We start from the raw sequence: 27,834 nt of genomic DNA, 5'->3' as shown, positions 1-27,834 counted from the left end.
CTTTGACTATGGGGGTGTCCCAGTGCTTGATGAAGAGCACCAAAACTGCGATGAACATGGAGGAAAGAGAAAAAATGGCCCAACTGATCCCCGAAGATTCATCAGGTAACTTTGCATATGCTTTGTAATGTGGTGGGATATTCTTTATGAAGTTCACCAGGTTTCATGTATTTTTGCCAATCACAGTTTTTTCTCTATAGGCATGAATCAGTTGTATTTTGATGTATATCGGCTGCACAACTTTATATGTAAAACTCCTAATAAATTCTTCACTCTTTTTTTTCATTTGTTTGAAGTTATAGGGTTTCCCCCCCTTCAAGTTGTTATACAGTTACACAGTTTCTTTAAGGGATACTTTTTGTTTTACTCTACTCAGAAAGAATGCCACAAAATCTTCCTAAAATGGATGCTACAATTATATTGCTGTAGAATCTAACTCTGAACATATCAAAGGTGCCAGATAAAAATCTGGAATGAAACTATAGTCCTTCATTGAGAGAACTCAGGGCCAAGCTACACATGACGAATGACACTTGAATGGCAAGTGTATTTCTCCCTGTTCATTTGCCCTCCACTCAATCCACTTGCCGTTCAAGTGTCATTCGTCATGTGTAGCTTGGCCCACAGAGTTATTATAGCATCTGATCTCAGACCCATTGTTTGTACATTGGAGAAATGAGTACATATACCATATTAATGTGCATGAACTCTACCTGATTGGACTTGCTGGGCCATACAATGACTTCTTCATCAATGGTAAACTTTTTCTCTGAGTGAATATTTGGGTCGATCCTTCCAACTTTGACTCTAAGGAAAGACTGATTTGGGAATGTGGCCCAGTTTAGAGCATCAATGCTACCTATGAATTCCCTGTTTGAGTCAAAGGAAACTTGTTCCTCCACACTGTTGTTAAATGAGACAGCCCTCAGGAATTTATGAAGCTACATTAAAAATAAAGCAAATGTACACAATTAATTAAAAGAGGCAAATATAGCTACGCTGTACTTAAACTCCAAAAGTTTAATGTCTTTTCCTCTTTTTAATAAATAATTGATTAAAATATATGTGGCTGTTCTGAAAATGTGCATTTATATTGATAGACAGAATCAGAGTGAACTTCAGGATTTGGCACTTCCAGGTGAACTCCACAAACTGCAAAACGCCCCGTGCGCCAAGAGGGCCTACTGCCAACTCCCAATGAGATCGCTTTATCTATGTTCATCTCTGAGGGCCAAGCTACAAGTGATGAATGACACAGGTTGGACACTTGTCAGCTTCCTTCAAGTTTTGATGGGAAATGTAGGCATCCTGGTCTTGCAGCTTGGCTCTCTGACTGCCGTCCAACAGACTTTTCAACTGTCACTTGTCCAACATTCCGCCAAGCTGCCTACATTTCCCATCAAAACTTGAGGGATGCTGACAAGTGTCCAACTAGTGTCAGGCGTCACTTGTAGTTTGGCCCTCAGTTGTAATGTAGGTGTGGGGCCTAGGGAGAGTGGGATTTGGAGAGGGGAGGGACTTCAGCAGGGTATATCATGCTGAAGTCAATCCTCGCACACACTATAAAGCCTTTTCTGGAGATCAGTTATAATTCCAGGAGATATCCAGGCCCTAACTGGAGAATGGCAACCCTTGTTGTAAGAATACGCTTCCGCCAAGCCAGAAGTCAGGAATCAAGTCTGCCCCTGCTACTCTGCCATTCCCGTTCATCAATCTGTTAATGTTTGGGGTGGCTACCAACTTCTAGCTCTACTGAGTTATTGGTAGCAACATCTCTTCCTCCAGGTAGGCCTCCTCAGTTGTCCAAACTCACTGTCCTAAGTCAGCAGCCAGAATCAGTAACATCCCATTTCTCTTCTCTGTCCACTATGTGACTCCACAGCACCACCCTCCCCCACTCTTGGAAATAGAAGCTCATGGCACAAGTTCCTGTCCTGTTGCTATGGTGACCAAGTGATCAGGTTCCAAAGCAGTCCAGCCTGATTCAGGGCCACAAAGTGGTGGGGACTGAGGGTTTAGAATTCAGGTAGCCTAGATCAGCTGTAGGACCTCTGAGGCTGGAATTGTCCCACATTTAGCAAATGTATTTTAATTAATTTTAATTCTAGTGCCGTTCTGCACTGCAACCACTAGGGGTGCAGGGAAGGCAGGCCAGATGTGAATAGATGCAAAAATGCTGTGTGATGCATATCATATGATTCATTTGGAAAGAATGGTTGACAAGTGAGCAATGTTGGTCGAGCTAGAGGAACTTCAAACAAGCATCAGATATGTCCATTAACAGCTTTATTAAATCAGAAGATGATCTGTTCTCAGACTATATTACCGTCCATAATGGTTGATTCTGTAGTGGCCTTCTTCCTCCATCAGCCATCATTCTGCGCTTGAATGGGGATATGTGTATGTCATGCGAGGCACATGCCACAGAATAGACAGCATTGTATGTGCTGTAGCTATGGCTGATCATCCTCATTTCAAAAATAGATCCAGGAGGTCTCTCCAACTTCTCTCCAGTGTAGATTTCCCCATCCTGGCTTTCTACTGCAGAGATTGGAAATGAACAGTGAAATGCCTTTTGCCAAAAGGCCTTAAAAAACCATCATCTACGTTCAAAGTAGAAGAAATTTGCAGAATCCAACCACCTCTTCTGAGTGATTTGCAAAGGATAAGGCCCCCTGAAGGATGATGCCTATGTCCCAATTTCTTTGGAAGTGATGTGAATTGGTGCATCCTCAGTTTCTGCAAACTGTTGCACTGTTCTCAAGCTGATTATTGTCTGAATTTCACCATCTACAACCACTCCAGTAGGACAGCTTTTCAGATTATTGCCACCTGCTCCCAGCTGGGTGAAGGGAGGGTGGGCATTGCCACCTGCTCCCTGCTCGCTCAGTGAAGAAAGAAACAGGCATTGCCTCCTGCTTCATTCCTGATCCTGACTAGGGGTGTGCAATTCGGTAATCAGGTTACCAAAAAACCCCCCAAAACATACCTGTTTCGGATTGTTTCGGTATTACCGAAACGTTTCATGATTACCAAAACAGCGATTACCGAAACGTTTTGGTATGTTTCGGTAATCGTTTCGGTATTTCGGCTAGTTTCAGTAATGTATTTCAATGGGGAAAAGCCTTCCCAGGATTCCCTGAAGCCTGGGGGAGGCATTTTCCCACCAAATCAAGCCACACTTGGTGGGGACCTTCCTCTAACTCCTGTCTAACAACTGCCCAAGTTTCAGACAGATTGGACTTTGGGGGGCCATGTTATGGCCCCCCAAACCATGTCCCCCTATCCTCGCCTAAAAAGGGAATGTTTTTCGCTTGCTGCTGCTAATCTCTTATTTTGTGCTTGCTGCTGCTGATCTTCATTATTTCCTATGGGGGGAAAATGAAGAGGCAGGCTTGTCTTGCCAGGGGTGGCATTTTGCATGCCAAATTCCCCCAACCCCCAGGGGCCCTTCTCCCACCTTTCCTCCCACCCCCCACCAAGGCTCAGCCAGCTCCCACTTGGCCTCCCAAAGTAGGTGCTCTCAGCCCCCAAAGTCCACCCCCTACAGCCCCACACATACCCAATTCCCCCCCAGCTGCCAAACACAGACCCAAATCCCCACATTATCCCCTCACAGACCCAAATCCACCCCCAGTAGCCCCACACCCATACCCCCAGGAACAGGCTGGCCAGCCCCCCCCCTTTGTTCCCTATGCTGGGAACTTCTAAACTCTCTTTCCCAGGGCAATTCTGCACAGCCCAGGGGTGCCACAGTGGTGGGCACACTTCTGAGTGCCAGCTTGTCCCTGTGAAAGAGCACCTGAACCACAGACACCCTCCCTCAAATTCCCCCACCACCTACAGAGATGGCTGGCCAGCCAGCCCCATTGTTCCCTATGATGGGAACCAACTGCACAACAAAGAATAAAACACGAACAACACAAAATAAAGTTTTTTAAAAAATATTTTCTCACTTTCAAAGTACAAGTAGGCAAAGCATTATGACACATTACACCAGCAGTCCCCCACACAGAAAAATAACACAACTCACTTAACATCAGAGAATCACAAAAACACAATTCCTGTCAAAAACACTTTATTTCTTGAACAGCTTTAGGTTACACAGCAGGGGGGCACACCAAAGGGCATGGCAGCAGTATCTTACACAAAAATAACACAACTCACTTTACATTAAAGAATAGCCCAAAAAAATTGCTGTCAAAAGCACTTTATTTCTTTAACTGCTTTAGGTTACACAGTAGGAAGGCACAACAGGGTGTAAAAGCAGTCTACTACACAAAAATAAGACAACTCACTTCACATCAGAGAATCACCCAAACACAATTGCTGTCAAAAATGAAGTGGGTTGTATTATTTTGTGTAGTACATTGCTTTCATGCCCTGTTGTGCCCTCCTACTGTATAACCTAAAGCAGTTAAAGAAATAAACTGTTTTTGAAAGCAATTGTGTTTTGGGGTGATTCTTTAATGTGAAGTGAGTTGTGTTATTTTTGTGTAAGATACTGCTGGCATACCCTTTGGTGTGCCCCCCGGCAGTGTAACCTAAAGCTATTTTCAGAACACTATATGGAGGCCGTGTGCGTGCAGTCACTTTCTCCACATGGACACACAACCAGGCAAGCATCAGAAAAGGGTGGGGCCAGAATCTATGTGTATGTTCTCCCTCTTCACACAGTGAGTTGGTAAGCAGTAGGTGGTGGGGTGGTGGGGGGAATATGTCTGCACCAGGTTTGTATTAACTAAACTATCAGGCTTCATCAGAAAGGTCTGTGAAGTTGTGGGGTGAGAACAAGCTGAGACCAAATTCATATGGAAAGTCCCATGTGTGGGTATTTATTCAGATATCCTCAAGCCAAAATTGTTCCTAACATTAACTGCTTCAGCTCACCTTGAGGCAACTAAAATGATGAAAAATCCTCCAATAATTCTGGGAGTAATTAAATCCCCCACCCCAGAATTTCGGGAGTGTTTCTAGTATTCAGAGAGGCACAGAAGGGGGCAGGGAAAAAGAGGAACCCTGCCTGGGAAACAGTTATAAGTTGGTGTCTCTCTTTTCTCTAAATTTGAAAAGAGAAAGGACCCCTAACTAGCTGCTCTGGTTAGGATGGCCCTACTAATCCTCATTGCATGCTTTAATCCAAGAGTCTGGAGAAATCTCTGCTACAAGGAACAGAGAGCAAGATGACAGTATCAGGAAAAAAGTGTCCATCGATCCAAAAATTATTAGCTGCTTCTAAGAAGGCCAATGCCGTGTGGACAATGTAATATGTATTTTTTTTTAGTAAACTACTGGAAAAAGTTTTCTTGCATCACTATTGGTCTGCTTTGATGCACAAAAAGGGAGGTGTGGAAGTTGTGAGAATAGGCCTGGGCACCACAGTGAAGGCTCTCTGAGCTGAATACCTCAAGAGATCTGAAAACACACATATTGAAATCTCCCAAAGTTTACTAATTATAGAGCAGATGATGAACTTTCTGAAAGTTTTCAAATTCTGAACTACTAGAAGAGCTGGGGACTTCAAGGGAGCTGATTATCTGCCCTGTCATTATCAAGACCTCTATGATTTAAACCTACTTGTGGAAATCTCATAGCTCCCCAATGGCTTCTTTCAAAATGAATAGTCAAATGCAAATCATGAGCTTGTGCCGTAAAGTCCAGCCAAAACAACTTGTGCCTCAGAGATTTGGGAGGTTAACCTGAAGAAGTCTGATCTGTCAAAGGTAGGGGTCCTAGGTTCTCAGTTTGGGGGGGAAAAACAGACAAGAATTTGTGATGATACCGGGAGAACGAGTGGTAGAGTGATTATGCCATCAGCCTAGGCTCTAAGAGAACTATTGGTTTTTAGTTAAGACAAGTTAACTAAACAAACTACATGCAGAAAGCTCTCATCCAAGTTAGAGAACCAATAACGGTTTATTTTTCTAAAGAAATACATTCACTTAAGATTAGTGGAGAGATAGAAGGAATAACTTATCTAACTAGCTAGGGTGGCTTTAGATTGAAGGTAGGCAATCTCTCTCAGGAGGAGACACTATGCTGCCTCTCCTGTCCAGATACATACAGGGAAGAAGAGGGGAGAGAGGGGAAGGAAGTTCCCCTGTGTCGGACAGGGGTTAACCTGTCTGGCAAAGAAAGTAGAGAAGTTACGTAGCTGCACTTTAATGTTTGAAAGGGGTTACCTGTTAGTCATAGCAGGTAGAGAATTTACATAGTTGCCATTTAGTTTTCTACCAATGAAAAGCTGTCAAAGAAAAAATTCCATTCCATAGGAAAAGGGGAGGGGCAAGGAGTATACAGTCAGCATTGTTACAGTTAAACAGTCATTCTCAGCAATTGTCTTCTGTTAGTTGGTTGTACTGGAATTCCTGAATAAAGCTGTTTACCGAATCTGTCTCTGCCTGGTCTGATCGGGGTGGATATTTTGAGAAGATCCATTGAACAGAAACTGGCACCCTGGCAGGAAGGAGACTTATAACAGCCTATCTGTCTAACTAACTTTATGGTTGTTGCCTTCCTTTTTCTCTGCTGGCAGTCCTGAAGGCCTGAGCAAGGGACATAGTCAGTCCCTTCTTCCAACAATGACACCCTCAGGCTAGGGTCAGAGAGAATGGGAATTATGTCCCCAAACTGTCCTATTCATTTTTTTTGTCCATCACGCTGTGCAAGTCTTAAGATGCTTAAGGGAAAGGCCAATGTCTCAGTTTTAGGGCACCAGCTTTATGTGCAGGATTCCCCAGGTTCAATCCCTGGAATCTCATGTTCCAAATGTGGAAGGGCCTCCAGTGAACAATGCAGCAGGACTAGGATTACACAACTAGAAAACCATGTAAAAATAACTAAGTCATGTTTATCTTGTTGTATAAATGTAGCTAATTGCCTTTCAGAGAGATTATAAACAAAATATGCTTAGGGCTGAAGTGCTTGTAGGGTTAGATGAGAAAAGGGAAGGACGTTATTGAGTTGGTTTTAAATTACCAATAATGGGGCCAAGTTTCACATCTGTATGTTGATTTGTACAAGTTAGCCTGTGTGGCTAAACAAATGCTACTGCTATTGACAGGAAAAATGACTAAAACATCTGGGTATAATATGGCATCTCATTGATGGCTCTTTGGTTTCTATCCTGCTCTGCCTGTTCTGCAAAACAAGATCCCATAGCACTTACAACTTGAGGATGGCTAAGTGGGAGCCTGCTTATGTTCTTGCCTTGCCAACAGAAACAAACTTACTACTGTTGAAAACAGGAATAGTACCCTCTGAGTAGACAATACTAATCCTGACAGGCCAATATCCTCATTCAGTACAAGGTACCTCCATGAACAATTCACAGGGTTGCTGTGCAGAGATGAAGAAATGTGGAAGCCAGTTTCTGGCAGAAAAGCAGGATAAAAATGATTCAAATGTGACTCTTAGTTGTTCGCTGATGTTTTGTTTCTGTAACGGTACTCCAGATGGATTCTGTGCTGCTTGCAGTTTCAGTTTTGAATGCTGCATCCATGTTGCTTTAACCAAAAGAAAGCTTTTTCCAGTTTGATTTCTTCTCTTTGTTATTTAGTCTAGTGATATGTGATTTTCAGGCCATTTTCTGTTATGTCATTCTGAGTTTTTCTTGAAGCTTTTTAGATATTTTTCAATTTCACTAGTGTATCAATAGACCACATCATGGAATTCATCACATATAATATGTATAAAAACTGTTCACATTGCATGTAAATACAATCAAAATAAGAACAAATCTACAAAACCAATAGCATAAAGCAAACTGACATAAATATAAAATACAGAAATCTCCTTATCCCTCTTACAGCTACACTAGTGAATGCCTAAGGAATGATTCGGCTATGGAGCTGGACCTGGGGCCACATTTCGCGAGCATTCCCTCTGGTTTTAGGACTGCAGCTACTCCTGCTAATACCTCCTATTGCTTTCAGTAACAGTTTGAAATCCACTTGCTCTAGGCAACCAAAATTTTCTCATCATTTCCATCGCTCCAGAGAAGATATGATCATTGGGGGATTTGTATCCTTTACAATTGCTGAAAGCACTTTATTGAACTTTACAATACCGCCAAACTTCTTTCTGCAGGGATGGTAAGTATATCTTTGCAGATTTACAGGTTGAGCATTTGGCCTTCAGAGAAATCTCATCTAACTTGTATCATTCTTGTCTCAACTGCTCCACTGAGGATGGTGGCTCAGCAATGCTGCTTCAAACATGCAAAGGAACCACTTAGAAATGATGGCATCGAGTGGCGATTCCCTTGCATGAATCTGATGTCAGAGACACAGTCTGAACTTTTGTGTCATTTCAATCATCCTGCTGTGTTCATAGATTGAGCTTTCTGTCATGTTCTATAGAACATCTCAGTAGCTGGAAACCTAAGTAAAGATCATGCATGTTTAAACCACAATTAATTAAGATTCGAATAAACTTATCAGTAACAAGTCAACCTTAGAAAGCAGAACCTTTAACAAAAAAGCGGTTTGGAGTGGACCCTTTCACAGAAACAGAGGGTGTGACTTTCTTTTCTTTTTTTTTAAATCAATTTTTATTGGATGGGATATCATACATTCCATAATACACAATATAACTACATTTACCCCTTATACTGGTATATATGCCCCACCCCTTCCCCCTCCCTCTTTTCCTTTTTGACTCCCAACAGCACCTAACAACCCCCTTACTTCTTATCGTTATTGCTATTCTATTATTTGTTTCTATTATTAAAGGTAAAGTTCATATTTATTCTCTATACATCTTAATAGTTATCCAAAGACCACAGTTGTCCTTTCACATCCCACTTGTTTTCAAGATAGTCCTTAAATTTTCCTCAGTCATTCAAAAATTCACTTGGATTTTTTTCTTTCAATTTTCTTGTCATTTTGTCCATCTCCGCCATGTACAACAGTTTCTGAATCCAATCTCAACTTCTGGTATTTCTTCTTGCTTCCAATACTGTGGATATAATAATCTTCCTGCTACCATTATATAATATAATAGTGTCCTATCCTTGACATTAACTTTTTCCATATTTAAACTTAACAACAGCAGTTCTGGGCTCTTCAACAAATTACTTTTCACAATTAATAACATTTCTACATAAATCTTAGATCAAAAAAGCTTGGCCTTTTCACACGTCTACCACATATGATAAAAGGAACCTTCATGTTTTTTCCCATTTCCAGCATTTGTTTGACATGGCATTATTTACATTTGCTAATTTTTTCGGTGTTAAGTACCATCTATACATCATCTTTTATCCATTCTCTTTCAAATTAGTGCATGTGGAAATCTTCAATGTATTTTTCCATAAATGTTCCCATGCCTCCATTGTAATTTCTTTGTTAAAGTTCACTGCCCACTTTACCATTTGAACTTCAACCGTCTCATCTTCTGTATACCATTTCAGTAAAAGCTTATACATCTTAGAAATCAATTTTATTCCCCCTCCAAATAGAAGCTCTTCTAATTCTGAATTTTTACTTCTAAAGCCCACCTTTCTTTTCTCAGATTCAAATAAGTCTTTAATTTGTCGATATTGCAACCAACCATATTTGAACGGTAACTCCTCATTGTCCTTTATTTTAAAAGTATCTCTGTCCATCCATAGTAGTTCTTTGTAAGTTATCCAGTCTTCTCCCTTGTGCTCTGCATTTGGATTTACAACTTCTACTGGAACAATCCACATAGGTCTTTTCTCCCCAAAATACTTCTTGTACTTTTGCCAAACCATAAAAACATTCCTTCTTACATAATGATGCTGAAACGTACCATCCATTTTATGTTTGTCATACCATAGATATGCATGCCAACCAAACAGATTATTATGACCATCCAGAGCTAACAATTTAAGATTAGAAAGTCTTGCCCAATCTCTCTACCACGTTAAACATATCACCTCATGATACAATCTCAAATTTGGTAATTGTAAACCACCTTTCTCTTTCGCATCACACAACACCTTCATCTTGACTCTTGGCTTTTTTCCTGCCCATACAAATTCTGATATTCTCCTTTGCCATTTTATAAAATATTTCTTGTCCTTTACAATTGGGATTGTTTGTAACAAAAACATCACTCTAGGTAACACATTCATTTTAAACACTGAAATATGTCCCAACAGCGACAAATTCAATTTATTCCATTTCAACATATCTCTTTCCACCTGTGCTCTTTCATAGTTGTTTTTAAATAAATCTATATTTTTAACTGTTAGCTCTATTCTCAGGTATTTTGTTTTTTGAACCACTTTGTAGCATTCATTAACTCCACTTGTTTCTTTTTTGTCATATTTTTACAGAGCAATTTTGATTTTGTTTTGTTAAACCCTGCCAGATCTCCAAATTCTTTAATTTTATCTAAGAGTAACGGTAATGTCTGGACTCTGGACTGGTTCTTCCACTATAAACATCACATCATCTGCAAATGTGGGTGAACTTGTATGAAAAGCCTTTGAGTCTTATAACTTTTATGCTGTCATCTTCTCTTATCTGCCTTAATAGTATTTCCAACACCATAACGAACAGCAAAGGTGAAAGTGGACATCCTTGTCTTGTACCTTTTCTTACCTCAAATTTTTCTTTCAAATCGTTGTTTATACATAATGATGCTGTTTGATCTTTGTAAATAGCTTTCACAGCCTCTATGAATTCTTGCCCCAGTTCCATCTTTTCCATTGTTAAAAACACAAAATCCCAATTTAAATTGTCAAAGGCCTTCTCTGCATCTGCAAAGAAAAATCCTGCCTCCTTAGCAGGGTGTTTGTCATAATATTCAATAGCATCCATCACGACTCCCAAATTGTCTCTAATTTGCCTATTCGGTAAAAATCCGGCTTGCTCTTCTCCCACAAAGTCTATTAAAAATCTCTTAAGCCTTTGTGTTAAAATTCTTGCAAAAATTTTATAATCATTGTTCAATAGAGATATGGGCCTATAACTTTTAACATCTGTTAAATCTTGTAACTCTTTTGGGATCAGTGAAATATTGGCTTCATTCCATGTGTTCGCTAGTCCTTTTTTCTTCATAATCTAATTCATAAACTTTTGTAGGGTCTGCACCAGGTCTTTTTTCATTTCTTTATAAAATTTTGCTGAAATCCCATCTGGACCCAGTGCTTTCCCTACTTTGATTGACTCTATGGCTTCTGAAATTTCTTCTTCTGTTATTGGAGCATTTAATGTCTAGGCAGAAATTCGCTGTCCTCAATATCCTTTACAATCTCGCATGAATTGCTCCATTTCCTCTCACGCTCCCTCCCCTTTCTTGCTGCTGTTATCTCCTCCAAAGCCACAGGTATGTATAAACAATGTTAATTTTTCTTCTTTTAATGTTTTAAAGTTCTATCAAATTCCACAACTTTCCCCCGATTGCTTTCCTCCTCTTTTCCCCTACCAGCTCAGTCCATTAGTTCCACTTCTTTTTGCTCTCTCTTCTGATTTTTGATCTGAAAAACAAGATAGTAATCTTTACCTTCCTTTATCCATTTGGGTTGTTCGTGCTGTTTCTTACATTTAAAGTTGATCAAATCCAATGCTGAAGCTTGGTTTCTGGTGACCTTATGCCAAATTTTGACTCAAAAGAGCTCTGCAGAGATTTTAGCTCACCTTCTCTGAGGGGACCTCAAGGTGGTGGGAGAAATCCTTTATTCAGACCCCCCTCCATTGCCGAGATCACTCACTCTCAGGGTCTTGCAGCATTCCAGCCCCTCTCCTGCCTGAAGAGGGGTGGCAACAGGAAATCAAGGCACCTGGCCTGCCTAAAACAGTCGTTCTCAATTGCCCAGCACCCTGGGCAAATTCAGATCGCCATAAATCCAAACTGGAAGTCCTCAGAGGGTGTGACTTTCTTGTCTCCTTTCTACCACTACAGCCCAAATGCCCCTGCCATGAAGTGCAACTTCAACCCCAGTTTTTCAAATCTATGTTTAGACCTTTCCTTTCTAAGTTCAATTGGAAACAAGATAATCAGCAGAACTAAAGAACCCATTGAAAAAAAATTCCTCTATTTCTAAAGCAAAAATATTGTATTTGCCAGTGTTTTGAAGATCCCCTTTATGGTAATATTCAGGCCACAATCCTGCACTCTGTACATGCACAGTGCCCTTCATGGGTCATTATAAGAACCAAGCTCCTTTTTGCTGGGAATGTTACTCTTGTGTAGAACGCAGTTTGAGCTATCCAGGCAATTCATATCAATCCAAGTCGTACATAAGACTTTATTTTCATAAATATAATCCTATATAAATTCATAAATTTAGACTTATGTAAGAATTGGAGTGATATGAATGAACAAGAGATGAAAGGTCATCTCCATCACAACCCAGAGGCTATAATTTATATTCCCCAAATCATTCAATATGCATACAGGTTTGCAAGATACAGGACCTTGGCATGAATCTATCTTATGGATGTTTTCCGTGAGGCTGTACCCTTTTTCATCAACAGGAAGGCATTCTCACTGCTACATTCATAGGAGCAAATTCTCTTCCTGAAACAACTGAGACTGAGCAATGGTTTCTGTAAGACTAATTAACAAGCATCATCAAGTGCGAAGCTTTCTGTCAATGAATAAATTCTACAGTCAGAGATAGAAGATTTATAATTTCTCCTTGTTAGATGGGGAAAACCATGCAGCAGTAGGAAGGATTTGAGTTGCATCACCCTTGAAATACTGTGGCAAGGTCTACAATTACACGGTTTTGCAAATGAAACACTCTTATTTCTATAACAAGCTGTCTAAAAATATCAAAAATATTTTTTGTAGGACAGTGCCTAAAAATTACCAGCATGTTCTTGCCTTTATTTTTGCTGTTAATGAGATCAGAAAAAGTAATCTCTTATCCAACACCACATTGGGATCAAAGATCTTTGACAATTCTTTTAACACACAAATCACATGTCTACAGACTCTGTATCTACTCTTAGGAGGTCAGCTGATTCATCGCAATTTCTATTGTAACCAAAAGCAGAAATTGATCGCCACCATTGGTGCACTTACCTCCCCAAACTCCATTCAAATGGCCAACATCTTAACTATCTTCAAGGTTCCACAGGTATGTGTGTTCTTGGAAATTCACAGATCCAGATATTCAGCAATACATAAGGGTTTTTCAGTACCCTTCCTGTGTCCTTCTCAGAAATATCAAATTGGTGGTGGAAACTGCTTTCAAGTTGCAGACAACTTTGGGTGATCCTGTAGAGTATTCAAGGCAAGAGATGAACAGAGGTGGGTTGCTGTTGTCTGCCTCAGTACTGCAACCCTGAACACCTTGGTGGCCTCCTTTCCAAATACTAAGCAGTGCTGATTTGGATTACCTTCCAAGATTTGATGAGATCAGCATAGTTTAGGCCATCCAGCTCAGAACAAGAAGAACATACCATCATCACAACCAGCTCATGGCAACCCCATCCATTGGGTGTTCCAGGCAAAAGATGTGAAGAGGTGGTTGGCCATTGCCTTCCTCCTTGTAGCCACTCCCACCTTCCTTGGTGATCTCCCATCCAAGCAGTAATCATGACCATCCTAGATAACCTTCGAAGATCTCATGAGCTTGGGTTAATTTGGGGTATTTCGATTGCTTAGACAGTAGACATCATTCAGTCCACTGTTCAGGATTCTGTTATAAATTCATGATTCCTGTTAGCTTCTTGAAATCATAGAGCAACATCTCTTGTTGAGTGCATGTTGTTGATGGGTCATGATAAAATTATTTGCCATCATTTTTGTCACCTCTGATCAAATCATGATCTTTCGTCTTAGATCAGTTATGGTTCCTTTGATGTTAAACTGAATGATAAAACTCAATACCCATATTTCTTCTCAATCGTTCCCAATGAAGTTCATCAGTATGTTGGGATTGTTCAGCTCCTTAAACATTTTGGGTGGAATTGGATTGGCCTAATCACATCAGATGATGACGAAGGGGAAACATTCCTTCAAAACTTCATGCCAAGTTTGGTGCAGAGTAACCTTTGCATTGCTTTTAAAGAACTGATTCCAACAGTGAGGAGTTATATAAATCTTCCAGTAGAAATCTTGGAAAGGATAGGTTTTAATATCTTCGGGAACAAAATGAACACCATTCTTGTTCATGGCAATCGTCAGTCTATGGAAGGTTTAAAAATAATTCTATACGTTAATGAAATTTCTCGCAAACTACCAATGGAGAGAGTTTGGATTATAACATCTCAATGGGATGTTACAGCTGTTTTCTCTATGGAACCATTCACCACAAAATCCCTCAATGGCAGTTTATCCTTTGTGCTGCACACAAGTGTGGTGTCAGAATTTCAGGACTTCATTGAGACTATAAATCCATATGAGTCTAAGATATATAACATCCAACGATTCTGGTTCCAAGTATTTGTCTGCACGCTCCCATTATATAATCTTGATTACCCAAATGCTGAAAACTGCACAGGGAAGGAGAAGATAAGAAACCTCCCAGAAACTGTGTTTGAAATGAGAATGTCTGGTCAGAGTTATGGCATCTACAATGCAGTCTATGCTGTCGCGCATGCTCTCCATGCCATGTATTCATTAAGAACTTGGAAGAAAGCAATTGTGGAAGGAGGTCATTTCAGTGTTTATCCATGGCAGGTCAGTCACCCTTTTGATCATAACTCATCTATAATGAGTGCCTTAGTTGCAACCACACAATTGCCACTCGAGAAAATTATACATGCTCATAGAATCTCTTCTTCTCTAACTTCAAATTTTCCACTGCATAAAACATCTCCAATCTATTTAAAGTCTTTTTATCTGTGCCCAACATAGGATAATTTTAATCTTACCACTCTGTGCTGTTTTGTGACAAGTCATCCTTGAAAAGTGGCAGAAATGAATTCCTTTAACCAATCATTTTGTCTATGCAGTATTGGAGGATTAGGGACTGTGAATATATTGCAGCCAGTTTGGTGTAGTGGTTAAGAGTGGCGGGACTCTAATCTAGAGAACCGGGTTTGATTCCCTATATCTCCACTTGTAGCCAGTTGGGTAATCTTGGGGATCATAATAACACCCTTTGTAAACCGTTCTGAGAGAGCTTTAAGTTGACCTGAAGGACGGTATATAAATTGAAAGTTATTATTAATATAGCTGTTATAAGAAGGGCAGGTCTGATCCCAGAATGAAAAGTTGCAATGTCTTATTTGTGAAGTTGTTCATATGCCAAAAAAGGGATAACATAGGGTGTGTTGAAGGTGTGGATTGTCCTGAAACCCACTTGGAGCAAACTGAGCCCATTTCCAGTGTTGGAATCTCTCGGATTTTCTTTGGACTCAGCTGGTGGCTGTACAGATCTAGGAGGACAAGCCATGCCTGTTCCCTTATGCTTTACCACTTCATCCAGCTCTGACAGTGTTTTAGTTGGATATCTGAAATGCATGGATATCTAACCCTTGGGCCAAGCACCGAGGCCAAATATGTTTTCATTGATTTGTGTGCTGGAAGTTGCTCACACCTGAATTATAAGTAAGTCAGAAAATTACTGCTCTCGTATTTGATTTATCAGGTTTTCTTTCTTTCTTTCTTTCTTTCTTTCTTTCTTTCTTTCTTTCTTTCTTTCTTTCTTTCTTTCTTTCTTTCTTTCTTTCTTCCTTCCTTCCTTCCTTCCTTCCTTCCTTCCTTCCTTCTTTCCTTCCTTTCTTTCTTTCTTTCTTTCTTTCTTTCTTTCTTTCTTTCTTTCTTTCTTTCTTTCTTTCTTTCTTTCTTCTCTCTCTCTCTCTCTCTCTTATTTTTTAAATTTTTCATTTTTGTATTTTTATTTTTAATTTTTTAATTTTAAAATATAATTCTTAAAACTACATCCTGGATGTTGATAGAATTTCAATAATCCATAACCTTTTTACATGCATTAATTAACTAGCAAACGGTTGAATTAGGTCACTTGAATTCAAGTGATTTACCCCACAACTTCACTAAATGGATCCATGTTCCTTCTTTGTGTGCTGCATGCTAGAACACGGTCTGAGATTTAATCCACAATAAAATGTAATCCTGCTTTAGAAAGTTCTACATGTATTTTGGACGAATCCTGCACATATTAGTTCCTCAGATAACCTGGAGGAGGTGGAGGAGAATGAAAGAATGGAATTTATATAATAAGAAGCAATTATGCCAATAAATGCCTTTGTTCCCAAAGTCTAACTTTGTCAGTTGACTTAAAAAAACAGCAAAGTATTAGGGCAATTTGAAGATATGCACCCAGGACTAGGGGTGTGCAAGGCCTACCTGTTTCAGTAAACCTGATTCGGTTTTAACTGAATCAGGAAACCGTTTTGGTATTCAGGGAATACCGAAACGGCAAACCAATTCGGTATTCGCGTTTTGGCTTGATTCGGCCATTGTTTTCAATGAGGAAAACTTTCTCCTGGCTTTCCGGGAGTCTGGGGGGGGGCATTTTCTGTCTGAATCACACCAACCTTGCTGGAGACCTTTTCCTAACTCTCCCCTAACTACCCCCAAGTTTCAGAAAGATTGGACTTTGTGGGGGCATGTTATGCCCCCCCCAAACAAGGTGCCCCCATCATCCTACACTCTCCATGGTTCTCTATGGGGAAAAACAAGTCATATTTCTAGGTGGCTTGGGGTGGCATTTTGCAAGCAAAATGCACCCAACTTTCAGGGGACCTGCTCCCACCTGTCCTCCCACCCTCCACCAAGTTTCAGGCAGATTCCACTTTGGGGGGCAATTTTATGGCCTCCTAAAAAAGTGCCCCTATCCACCTCCACTCCACTATTCCCTATGGGGGAAATAAGAGAGGCTTGTGTGGCTAGGGGTGGCATTTCGCATGCAAAATGCCCCCAAACTTCAGGGGACCTCCTCCTACCTGTCTTCCCTCCCTCTACCAAGGCTCAAGCAGATCCCACTTTGGAGGGCCATTTTATGGCCTCTCAAAGATGCTGCATTTAGCCCCCCCTTTCTCCATTATTTCCTATGGTGGAAATAAGAGAGGCTTGTCTGGCTAGGGGTGGCATTTTGCATGCAAAATGCCCCTAACCTTCAGGGGCCCATCTCCTACCTGTCCTCCCACCCTCCACCAAAGCTCAACCAGATCCCACTTTGGGGAGGCATTTTATGCCCCCCCAAAGGTGGTTCTCCTGCCACACCACTTTGTCTTTCTACTGTGGGGAAGACTTCCACACCGCAGAAACACATGGGATTGGGGCTGCCAATGGCCACAGCCACAGTCCACCTGCACCCAAACAGCCAAATACCACACACCCACTCCCCAAACCTAGCCTCCCCTGTCCTGTGGCCATCCACTTTCTATTGATTCCTGTTATGGGAAAATCTCCCACAGCAGGAACCCACGGAATGGGGCATCTATGGCCATTTTGCTTGCAAAATGCCACCCCAAGCCACCTAGAAAAATGACTTGTTTTTCCCCATAGAGAACCATGGAGAGTGTAGGAGGATTGGGGCACCTTGTTGGGGGGGGGCATAACATGTCCCCCCAAAGTCCAATCTTTCTGAAACTTGGGGGTAGTTAGAGGAGAGTTAGCAGAAAGTCTCCACCACGTTTGGTGTGATTCGGACAGAAAATCCCGCCCCCCAGACTCCCGGAAAGCCAGGAGAAGGTTTTCCTCATTGAAAACAATGGCCGAATCATTTCGGTAATCTCTGCTTTGGTATTACCGAAATTTTTTGACATTCAGAAAAAGTTTCAGTAATACTGAAAAAAAACGAAACAGCCCTGATTTGGTAACTTTAACCTAATTAGAATACCGAATTGCACACCCCTACCCAGGACAACTGAAGAATGTGCACTGTCTTGCACATGCTCCCAGCGCTGCGTGATGACATCACTTCCGTGACGTCATCACACAGGGTGGTGCATGCCACCCGTGGCAAACTGGTTGTCCCGGCATGCCACAGAGCTGGCCGTAGCAGTGTGTGGGGCTGGGAGGCTGGCTGCGCCATTCACCTGCTTTGCAGGATGGAGCGGCCAGCTTGCTACATGCCCCCTGTCCTGCTGGGCAGGCAAATGGCGCGGCCAGCCTCCCAGCCACCCGCACTTCCTTTTGCCTGCTTAGCAGAGCAGGGGGCAGCCAGCTTGCCATGCACCCCCTGACCTGTGGGGCAGGTGAATGGCACAGGCGACCTCCCTGACCACCCCCCCTGCCTACCCGTCTATCCCGCCCTGTCACAAGCCCCCCTGTTCCTTAACATTAGTTCCTGGGAGTTTGGAAAAAAATAATTGCCATCTCCCTCACACCCAATGTCAACCCCTGTCACCAGTAATTCTATCTCCAGCTCGACAGAGTTACACATCTAGGACACTAGACCTGCCTTGACATTTAGAGGCTCTGCTGTTTGGCTGTGTCTGCTGCTTCACTCCTACAAGCTAGTGTGGGGACAATCTATTGCAGCTTCACAATTTTGACCTGTTGTGCTCCTGGGATGCTGAGCTTTCCCAGTGCCTCTTCCCATGTCTACACATGGAACATGCGAAAAGGCACTGGGAAACCAAATTGGAGAGCTATGCTCCAAAAGACGAGGCTTAAAGCATTCAAATATAAGAAAAAATTAATAAATGTATAAAAAGAAGGCATATGGTCTGTTTGTGCGCCAGACTGAGCAAGAAGAGAAAGAAAAGGCAAAAACATATTTTCTTTTCCCTGTGCTATTTCTTATTCTATACAACATTCATTGGGACAGGATACCATTACTGGAAGTTTCACTTGCTTGGAAGTTCAGTGATTCCTTTGTACTCATATACAAGACTTCTCCCCATTGTTCTCTACAACATAGACAAGAACATAACCCTCGGTAAAAGTTCAGTCCTTCATGGCTTGTGCCCATCCATTCTCTGGAAAGATGTGTCCAGAGAATTAGTAATATTCCCTTGGGAGATTCCGTCTACCTGGGGTGGTTTTGATTTTCCTGGCAAAAGAAGAAGAGATTTCATTCTGGACTAGAGATGGGCACAGGCCAGGGAAAATAGTGGTCCATTCAAGTCATGGTCTGTCGTGTTTCATGAACCTTAAACAATGGACTTTCACGGTCTCATCCTGGTTCATGGACTGGTTGGTCGGTCCGTGGTCTGTCTCTTCCGGGGGGCCTAGGATGACCCCTTCACACTCAAAGATGCCGAACTCACAGGGAGTCTTCAGCAGGCTCTCCTCCAGCTTTTACACTAGCTAGGTGCACAGCATTTCCTTCGGCAGGGCCGCTATAAGTGAGTCCTTTTGGCACAGAGGATGTGCCACTGTGTTGCAGAGAAAGTCAAAACCACAGAGCATATGATTTTAGGTGCCCCTGGTATCAGTTTGATGGTGCCAAATATATTTCACCCCTAATAAAGCCATGGCCAGGCTGATCAGAATCAAACTGTATCACGTACTTGTTATCTGATGAATCCCAAACCGTTACTGCTAAGGTAGCCAAATTCTGTGCAACTTGCTATGTAACCTGAAAAGATCGTGTAAATTTTTGTACATTTGCTAATGGAAGAGGTTCCAAATCTCTCTTTTAGGTATTTTCACACTTACATATGTATTACCTACCTTTTATCTTAACATAGTTTATTGTATAATTTTTAATCAGTTTTTTATCTTTTTGTAATTATCTAATTTATGGTCTTTCAACTTTTAGAGGCATGCTATACTGGCACAGTGCCATAATAATAAACTTGAATATGAACTTGAAATATAGTGGTTGTTCACACAGAGCACAATGGGAGCTCTCTGGTTGGCAGCCAGAGCTACCTATCAAGGTTTTCAGGGCTAAGATAGGTGTGTTCACAGGTCTGCAGAACTTCCATCCCCCTCCATTGCCTAGGAAATTAATTCTTGCTCCTGCTTGCACAGAGAAGAATGGGAGTTCTCTAGTTGGAAGCCAGAGCTGCCTATCAAGATTTTAAGGACTAAGATTGAAGTGTTCCAAGGGCTGCAGAAGGTCTGCAGATGTCCCCTCCATTGCCTAGGGAATTGATTAATTTGCGCCAGGATATCTGGATTCATTGACTGTTGAACCGACAGACCAGCCCAAAAGTCATCACATTTGTAAAAAACATGGCCCCATGATTTGCCTGTTCACAAATATCTAACTGAGTTGGTCTGTGTAAAACTTTGGTCTGTATTTCGGTTTGTATCCACCTCTATTCTAGACTTTAGACTGCCCTCCTCTGTTTCTCTTTAGGTGTGCCATTCTAAATGGTAAATCATTGTCCTATTTCAGCCCAAGCCATTAGCATATGTAAGCACTTAAGGATTCTATTTTGGGCATGAGGGACAAATCTTTGGCCTCTCCTTCCTGCCATCTATGAGTTTGCAGAGTGAAATTCCAATAGTTGATATATATGGGGTAAATGCTAGACTAGAGGGCATTTGTCCCCAGCGACTTTCCATAAATCCCTGACAAAGTAATATGCAGCTTTCCCTCAAAACAGACACATAAAACCATTTTCGATTTGAAGAAAGATTTTTAAAAATGAATATTCTGAAATTAATAATTTGCTGAAATTAAAAATTTGTTGTACAAACTCAAGTGTCAGATTCAAGTTCCAGAAATGTAATGTCAGCTTATTTCTCATCAATTTTCTTCATATATCATCTTTTCCCTTCCTGATCTAGATGTATTTGTATCTGAGAAATGTCCGCTTTAACAACAGTGTTGGGGAAGAAATCTTTTTTGATGGAAACGGAGACCTGGCAAGTGGCTTTGATATCATGAATCTGGTCACCTTTCCCAATCAGACTTTCCAGAGAGTGCGAGTGGGATGGATGGACCCCTGGTCTCCTACAGGCGAAGAGTTCACCATTAATGAAAGTGCCATTGTGTGGAATCAGAAGTTCCAGCAGGTGTGTTGTAATAGTTTTAAACTAAAAGATTCCTTTGAGAAATTACAAGATGCAGTTTTCGATTTCTATGGCTATCCCAACTGTAGCTGTGCCCACCATGATACTTGACCCATAGGGTTCTTGTGGGGTGGGTTATTTCTTTTTCTGTAATATTTTTTTGGGCCTTTGATTCCTCTTATTCTCTATTTCTCTTTTAAGAGTCGGAGTTCTCTTTCATTCAAAAAGAAATCAAGGTGCCCTTTTGTAAGTTCAGAGCTTGCAGTTGTTTTAACTTGTACACCCCATGGAAGTGCTCTAACAGGAGGTAGAAAGGGTTGAGAAGTGGTTGCCTGCCTTTGAGCATCTACAAAGTGAAATTCTGAAATTGTGCAGAACCTCCCATCCTGCCTCTTTGCCCTTCAAATGTCTCTTTGGTTAAAAAGGAATGGATTAGAAACTGATTCCAAATTCCTAAAAACAGGAAAAGAAAACAATTGTTGGATTTCAAGGGGAAATAAGGCACAAAGAAATAGAGAGACTTTCTCTTTAGCCAAAAATGTCTATGAATACAAACAATTACACGGTCATAGAATCATAGGGTTGGAAGGGACCTCCAAGGTCATCTAGTCTAACCACCTGCACAATGCTGGAAATTCACATCTACCTCCCCTTCCCCAACACACACCCAGTGACCCTTGCTCCATGCCCGGAAGATGGCAAAACACTGTCAGGATCCCTGGATGGGGGAAAATTGCTACCTGACCCCAGGGCAGCAATTAGCATTACTTTGGCCATGTAAGATGGGCCATGAATACAAAGTACTGATGTAACCCATTCTTCCCTTCCCCTCATGATCTGTCCAGATTCCCAGTCAACAAAGTACCTTTTACTAAGACCAGGCAAAATGACAAAAACATGTAAAAGCTATTGAGTTCACCAGAACTTTTCCTCAAGAACTATGTCAAAAAATTTTAAAAAGAGAGAAGGGGGGGGGCATTTTTCATGGCATGATTTTAAGAACTGTTTATACCACTTTTCAAATGCTTGCAGCTAAGAGGTTAAAATGGGGCCAGTGACTAGCTGCACCCTGGTTTCTGGGATGAAGAGTAAACCCTGAAACTACAAAGGTTGCTATTTTCTTTTTATCTCTAACAGGCAGGATTCACAGACACCTTACAGGCTGAGTCCCAAAGTGCCACAGGGTAGTCATTGTATTTATTAATTTATTGATTGATTTATCTATCTATAACAGATTAGACATCTTTCCATGTTGTAGGAATGAAAGGCAGCTTTCAATATGAATAAAAGAAAAGAAAATGAATAAAACAGTTTTAACATCCTGTCCTAAAATGAATAAAGCAAACTTTAAAAACATAGTTTGGGACTCTCAATAAATATAAAAAACAAGTAACTTAAAAATGCAGTCCTATATAAAAACTTTGTCAGCTGCCTCATGGGGAATGACAACGAAAGAGTCAGGCTTACTTCCTCAAGGATCAATCTATAATAGCAGGAGGTGATAAATATGATGCAAAGCCAGTTGAAGGCATATTGGGTAGCTTTACCTTGTACTGTGGAGAAAATTCCATACACAGATCTCTTCCATACAATTAAACACCTGCAGGCCAATGTGAGGCTCTTCCTCACATCCTGTTATATAATTCCCTTAGCGTCTTTCTGATGATGAACATTGATCCTGGTGCACCTGTGCTGGCGCACCAGTATAAAAGTGCGCCATGGAACACTGCCTCTGGAGGGTGCAGCTGGCGGCGGATGCCAGGGCAATTCTGCCCAGCCCTCTGCTGCTGGGCTACGTAGCCCAGCTTGAGAGGGAGGGTGGCGCAGGAAAAGCTACACGCCTGCAAGCCCTAGTGGAGCCCAGACAATGGGGTGAAGTGCCCGGCATCCTCTCAGCCCCACCGGAGCTGCACTGCACTGCGCTCGGTGGGGGTGATGCGACGTGGCAGAGGCAAAGTGCCTGGTGCCCTCTCAGCCCAACTGAAGCCACATCGCACCACTCTCATGGGGAGGAGGCATCGTGGTGGAGGCAAATCGCCCAGCGCCCTCTCGGCCCCACCGAAGCTGTGCCACACCACTCTCGGCAGGGCCCAGTGACGCGGCGGAGGTGAGGTGCCCGGTGCTCTCTCAGCCACACTGGATCCACACTGCACTGCTATTGGTGGGGATGAGGTGACACGGCAGAGGCGAAGTGCCTGGCACCCTCTCAGCTCCACCAGAGCCTCACTGCACTGCTTTTGGTGGGACGAGGTGGAGGCGAACTGCCCAGTGCCCTTTCATCCCCGCTGGAGGCACACAGCACCACTGTTGGTGGGGACGTGGTGGAGACGAAGCACCCAGCACCCTCTCATCCCCACTGGAGCTATGCCAAACTGCTCTCGGTGTGGACAAGGCAGACGCAAAGCACCTGCCACCCTCTGAGCCCTGCTGAGCAGGGCTGCACTGCTCTCGGTGGAGCGGGGGTGCAGTGCATCCCAGCTCTAGCGGGGTTCACAAGGCTACAGGCACATTGCACCCTGTGCCTCACCCCTCCCCAGACCCCCATTGCCCCTCCACCTGCAAATCCTCCCCAGATCCCTCCTGCCTCTCAGCCCTCCCCAGAACCCCTCTTGCCCCTCTACCTGCCAATCCTCCATAAACCCCTCCTGCCTCTCACCCCCGCATACACCCCTTGCCCCTCTACCTGCCAATGCTCCCCAGACCCCCTTGATCCTCCTGTCTCTCACCTCTCCCCAGTCCCCCTTGATCCTCTACCTACCAACTCTCCCCAGACCCCTCCTGCATCTCAGCTCTCCCTAAACCACCTTGCCCCTCCACCTGCAGGCCAATGTGAGGCTCTTCCTCACATCCTGATATATAATTCCCTTAGTGTCTTTCCGATGAGGAACATTGATCCTTGATTGATCCTTGAGGCGAAGTGCCCAGTGCCCTCTCATCCCTGCCGGAGCAGCACTGTGCCACTGTTGGTGGGTACATTGTGGAGACGAAGCACCCAGCACCCTCTCATCCCCACTGGAGCTGTGCCGAACCACTCTCGGTGGGGACAAGGTGGAGGCAAAGCACCTGCCACCCTCTGAGCCCTGCTGAGCAGGGCTACGCTGCTCTCGGTGGAGCTGGGGTGCAGTGCACCCCAGCTCCAGCGGGGTTCACAAGGCTACAGGTGCGTCATCCCCTGTGTCTCAGCCCGCCCCAGACCCCCATTGCCTCTCCACCGACCAATCCTCCCCTGACCCCTCTAGCCTCTCTCCTCTCCCCAACCCCCCCTTGCCCCCTACCTGCCAACCCTCCCCAGACCCTCCTGCCTTTCAGCCCTGCCCAGACCCCACCTTGCCTCTATACCTGCCAATCCTCCCCAGACCCCTCTTGCCTCTCACCCCTCCCCAGACCCCCCTTTCCCCTCTACCTGCCAATCCCACCAGACCCCTCCTGCCTGTCTGCTTTCCCCAGACTCCCATTGCCCTCCACCTGCTAGCCCTCCCCAGACTCCCCCCCATGACAGCAATCCCCAGCCCCAGCTTTCTAGAGCCCCTTGTATTTATTTGCACAATGGGCTTTGTTTCAAGTTCAAAATAAGGCAATACAATGCAGGAGGGAACGCTGTGCCTAATACACTTTAAAAAGATATCCCATCTTGACACAAGGAAGGTCGTCTATGTGAGCACTAGTTATCCAAATACAGGTGCAGCACAGATGCAAAATGAATCACAATGTTATCTGTGAGAACATTTTCTGAAGCCAGAGGAAGAAATAAAAGCCCGTCACGATCTTTACAAACTTCTCTGCATCCCCGATCACAAGGGATTTTACCAATAGAAATGTTTTGCGTGGTGGTCAGAGGAGGTTCATACATCATTGAATGGAAATTCAAAGGGCACAGTTGGGGTGCCAGGATGTGAAAGGAAGACAGGATGGATAAGGAGGATCAGATGCTGCTGTAGGGTAAAAGATTTGAGATGCAGGGAAAATAGAACCGTGACAGTGAACATCAAACATATACTGTGTATCTATGAGCCATGGGTGGAACTTATTTCTATGTTCTTGTGCAAAAAGAGTCCGAAACTGAGGGCCAAGCTACACATGACGAATGACACTTGAACGGCAAGTGTATTTCTCCCTGTTCACTTGCCCTCCACTCAATCCACTTGCCGTTCAAGTGTCATTCGTCATGTGTAGCTTGGCCCTGAGAGATGAAGATAAAATGCCATCCACCTTCCTTGTGCTTTTCCTTAGAGTGTTCCTAAGTCTACATGTGTCCCGAACTGCCACCCTGGACATAGTAGGATTGTTCAGGAGGAGAAGCCCATTTGTTGCTACACGTGTGTTCAGTGCGCACCAGGAAGCATTTCAAACCAGACTAGTAAGTTGAAAGCCTTTATATTGATTGTGTGGACATTCCTCATGCATGACAGTTCAGTCCTGCCATATCAATATGAAGTATAAGAAATAGGAAGGTTTTGTATTTTTCTTTTTGAATAACAACAATGAAAACCTGTTGCCAGATACAACCTGACATGACATTTCTTTGCTAGGATTTTCCCCTAACCTTTCTTCACAAGCCCCTTTAACCAGTTTGATAATAATCTAGGATATGCTAGAGTAGTGGTGACAACTGTATCAGGACAGGAATCTAGTGGCACTGTGAGCAGTCAGCCTGGCCTCCGCCATTTCAATAGCAGTTTTATGTATGGTTGCTTCTGATATTAAAGATGTTCAGGCCTCTGGAATTAAAATGGCTGCAGTATTGCCACTAGAGATCCTCTAATAGTTGCTGAGTCCCACCCAGGAGAACATGGCATGCACGGAATGCTGCACAGGAATGCAAAGTGATTGAGAAGTGATTGGATTTACTATCCTTCCAGCCCCAAAGGATTCCAGTGCAACAAAGGTCTTGCAGAGACATCCCACCTTAGCACATTCCTTTCCCTCCTTCCATGATGAGATCTCCTGTCCGTGATTGAGGAGCTAATCCAATGACATTAGTAAGTATAGACAGCTGTTCCTGGGAAAGTACACTCCCCTCGTAAATTCATCAACTCAGCTCCAGTGGACTTAATTAATAAACTACTCCTTTTGTGTAGTGCTAGAACAAGTTTTACATTTCTTTTCACACACCCGAGCAGCTACCCATCGAGGCAATCAAACCTTCTGTTAAACCCAGGAACCGACCATTGGAGACTTCGTTCTAATGGCTAGGTGGGCTATCCCACCTCAGGGCAGATTTTACCTATAAAGGTAGGGCCCTGGCCTCATTCAAATCATGCACACTTCCTGAGTCCAAGCGCTGCTCCCTTAGGGTTGCTTCCCGAAGTCTCTCCCTCTCTCCTGGCTGAGAACGCTGGCGTTTGAAGCTCTCTTCCTCCATGGACCACGTTGCTCCTCTGATTGGTAAATATATTTCACACACACACACACACTTTTGGCTAGCCTCCTAGGACTCTCTGTCTCTCTGGGTAATTATTTTATGCCCATAACTCTGGGTGTATGTGCATGCAGTTTTGTTCTTTAATAAAAGTTGTTGATTGATGTTACGCACCAGCCTCGTCTGTTACCTTGGGGAGGGGACCTGGAAGAAATTGGTGGAAACTTCCTGCTTGTTTCCCTTCTCGCGTAGCCATTCTCCTTGCTTGCTAATTCCCCCACAAATCATTTTATTGCAAGGAGACCAGTTCCGGTAACAGCACTTTAGAGACTAACAAGATTTTCAGGGTATAAGCTTTCAAGAGTCAAAATGACACTCACTGCTTTGAGAACTTTGTAATAGTAATTGATGAAGTATTTTTGAGTAATAGTGAAAAAGTTTCATTTTTTGAAATAATACAGTGATGGGTTCATAAACATGATGATCAGGCATGTTTGTGTGTTTGTGAATAATGAGACCAGGATTATGTATTTCAGATGCCGACCAATGTGAGAAATGCCCTGAAGATCAATATCCTAATAAGAAACAGGATCAGTGCATTCCTAAATCGATCACCTACTTATCCTTTCAGGATCCAATGGGAGCAGGCTTGGCTTCTGTTGCCATTTTGTTTTTTGTGATTGCGGTTGCTGTGATGGGGATCTTTGTGGCACACTGGAACACACCTATTGTGAAAGCCAACAACTGCAGCATCACATGTATCCTGCTCTCCTCTCTGATGCTTGGCCTTCTGTCTTCCTTCCTCTTCATTGGTCAACCTGGGACTGTGACCTGTCTCCTCCGACAAAAACTCTTTGGCATCATCTTCTCCCTTTCAGTTTCTTGTGTCTTGGCCAAAACCATCACTGTGGTTCTTGCCTTTATGGCCACAAAGCCAGACAACAGGATGAGGAAATGGGTGGGGAAGAGACTGGCTCTCTCAGTCATCTTTTTTTGTTCTTTGATTCAAACTGTCAACTGTGCCGCATGGCTGGCAACCTACCCCCCTTTTCCAGAGTTGGACATGCACTCCCAGCTGACTGTTATCATTGTACAATGTAACGAAGGCTCAGCAGTCATGTTTTACATCGTTTTGGGGTACACGGGTCTTCTGGCCATCATCAGTTTCACTGTGGCTTTCCTAGCACGAAAGCTGCCTGATTCTTTTAATGAAGCCAAGCTGATCACCTTCAGCATGTTGGTCTTCTGCAGTGTTTGGGTGTCCTTTGTCCCCACATATCTGAGCACCAAGGGGAAATACATGGTGGCCGTGGAGATCTTCTCCATCTTGGCCTCTAGTGCCGGCCTATTGGCTTGTATCTTCTTTCCCAAATGCTTCATTATTTTAGTCCGGCCACAGCTAAACACCAGAGAGCAGCTAGTAAGGAAAATTTAAACAAAAGCCCATCACACTTAACTGTTGAGGCCTCTTTATTCTTGAATTCTCTCTTTCCCTTTTTTCTATTCTATTCCCAGTTCAGTGGTGAAGTGACATCTTTATCAGTATCGTGCCATACAACGTTCTAAGGGTTCTCCCGTGGCATTAATGAGGGCAGAATTGGCAATTGTTTCTTTGAAAGACAAGGTTAATGTAAAAATTTTGTCTTACTGGAGGAAATGTATCTCCT

At 42.9% G+C, this 27,834-nt stretch overlaps 1 protein-coding gene across 1 annotated transcript; it reads left to right on the top strand.

Annotated features, from left to right (window-relative positions):
- Nucleotides 1-8: 8 nt before the first annotated feature.
- Nucleotides 9-27,602, top strand: LOC129339691 (vomeronasal type-2 receptor 26-like). Its single transcript, XM_054994270.1, has 6 exons — nt 9-105; nt 12,930-13,057; nt 13,765-14,604; nt 20,584-20,811; nt 25,039-25,165; nt 26,704-27,602. Exons 1-6 carry the CDS (start codon nt 9-11, stop codon nt 27,600-27,602), a joined length of 2,319 nt encoding a protein of 772 aa, XP_054850245.1.
- The last annotated feature ends 232 nt before the right edge of the window (nt 27,603-27,834 follow it).

This window comes from Eublepharis macularius, chromosome 12 (genome assembly GCF_028583425.1).
Source record: "Eublepharis macularius isolate TG4126 chromosome 12, MPM_Emac_v1.0, whole genome shotgun sequence".
In the NCBI taxonomy this organism is placed as follows: domain Eukaryota; kingdom Metazoa; phylum Chordata; class Lepidosauria; order Squamata; family Eublepharidae; genus Eublepharis; species Eublepharis macularius.
The sequence above is the reverse complement of the archived record's forward strand: the minus strand, read 5'-3'. Positions and strand labels throughout refer to the sequence as shown.

Excerpts from the sequence above, each read along its gene's own strand:
- LOC129339691 (XM_054994270.1), top strand. The coding sequence starts at position 9 with ATGGGGGTGTCCCAGTGCTTGATGAAGAGCACCAAAACTGCGATGAAC. Across the intron at positions 20,812-25,038 it reads GGAATCAGAAGTTCCAGCAG|AGTGTTCCTAAGTCTACATG; the intron begins GTGTGTTGTAAT and ends GCTTTTCCTTAG. Across the intron at positions 25,166-26,703 it reads AAGCATTTCAAACCAGACTA|ATGCCGACCAATGTGAGAAA; the intron begins GTAAGTTGAAAG and ends TATGTATTTCAG.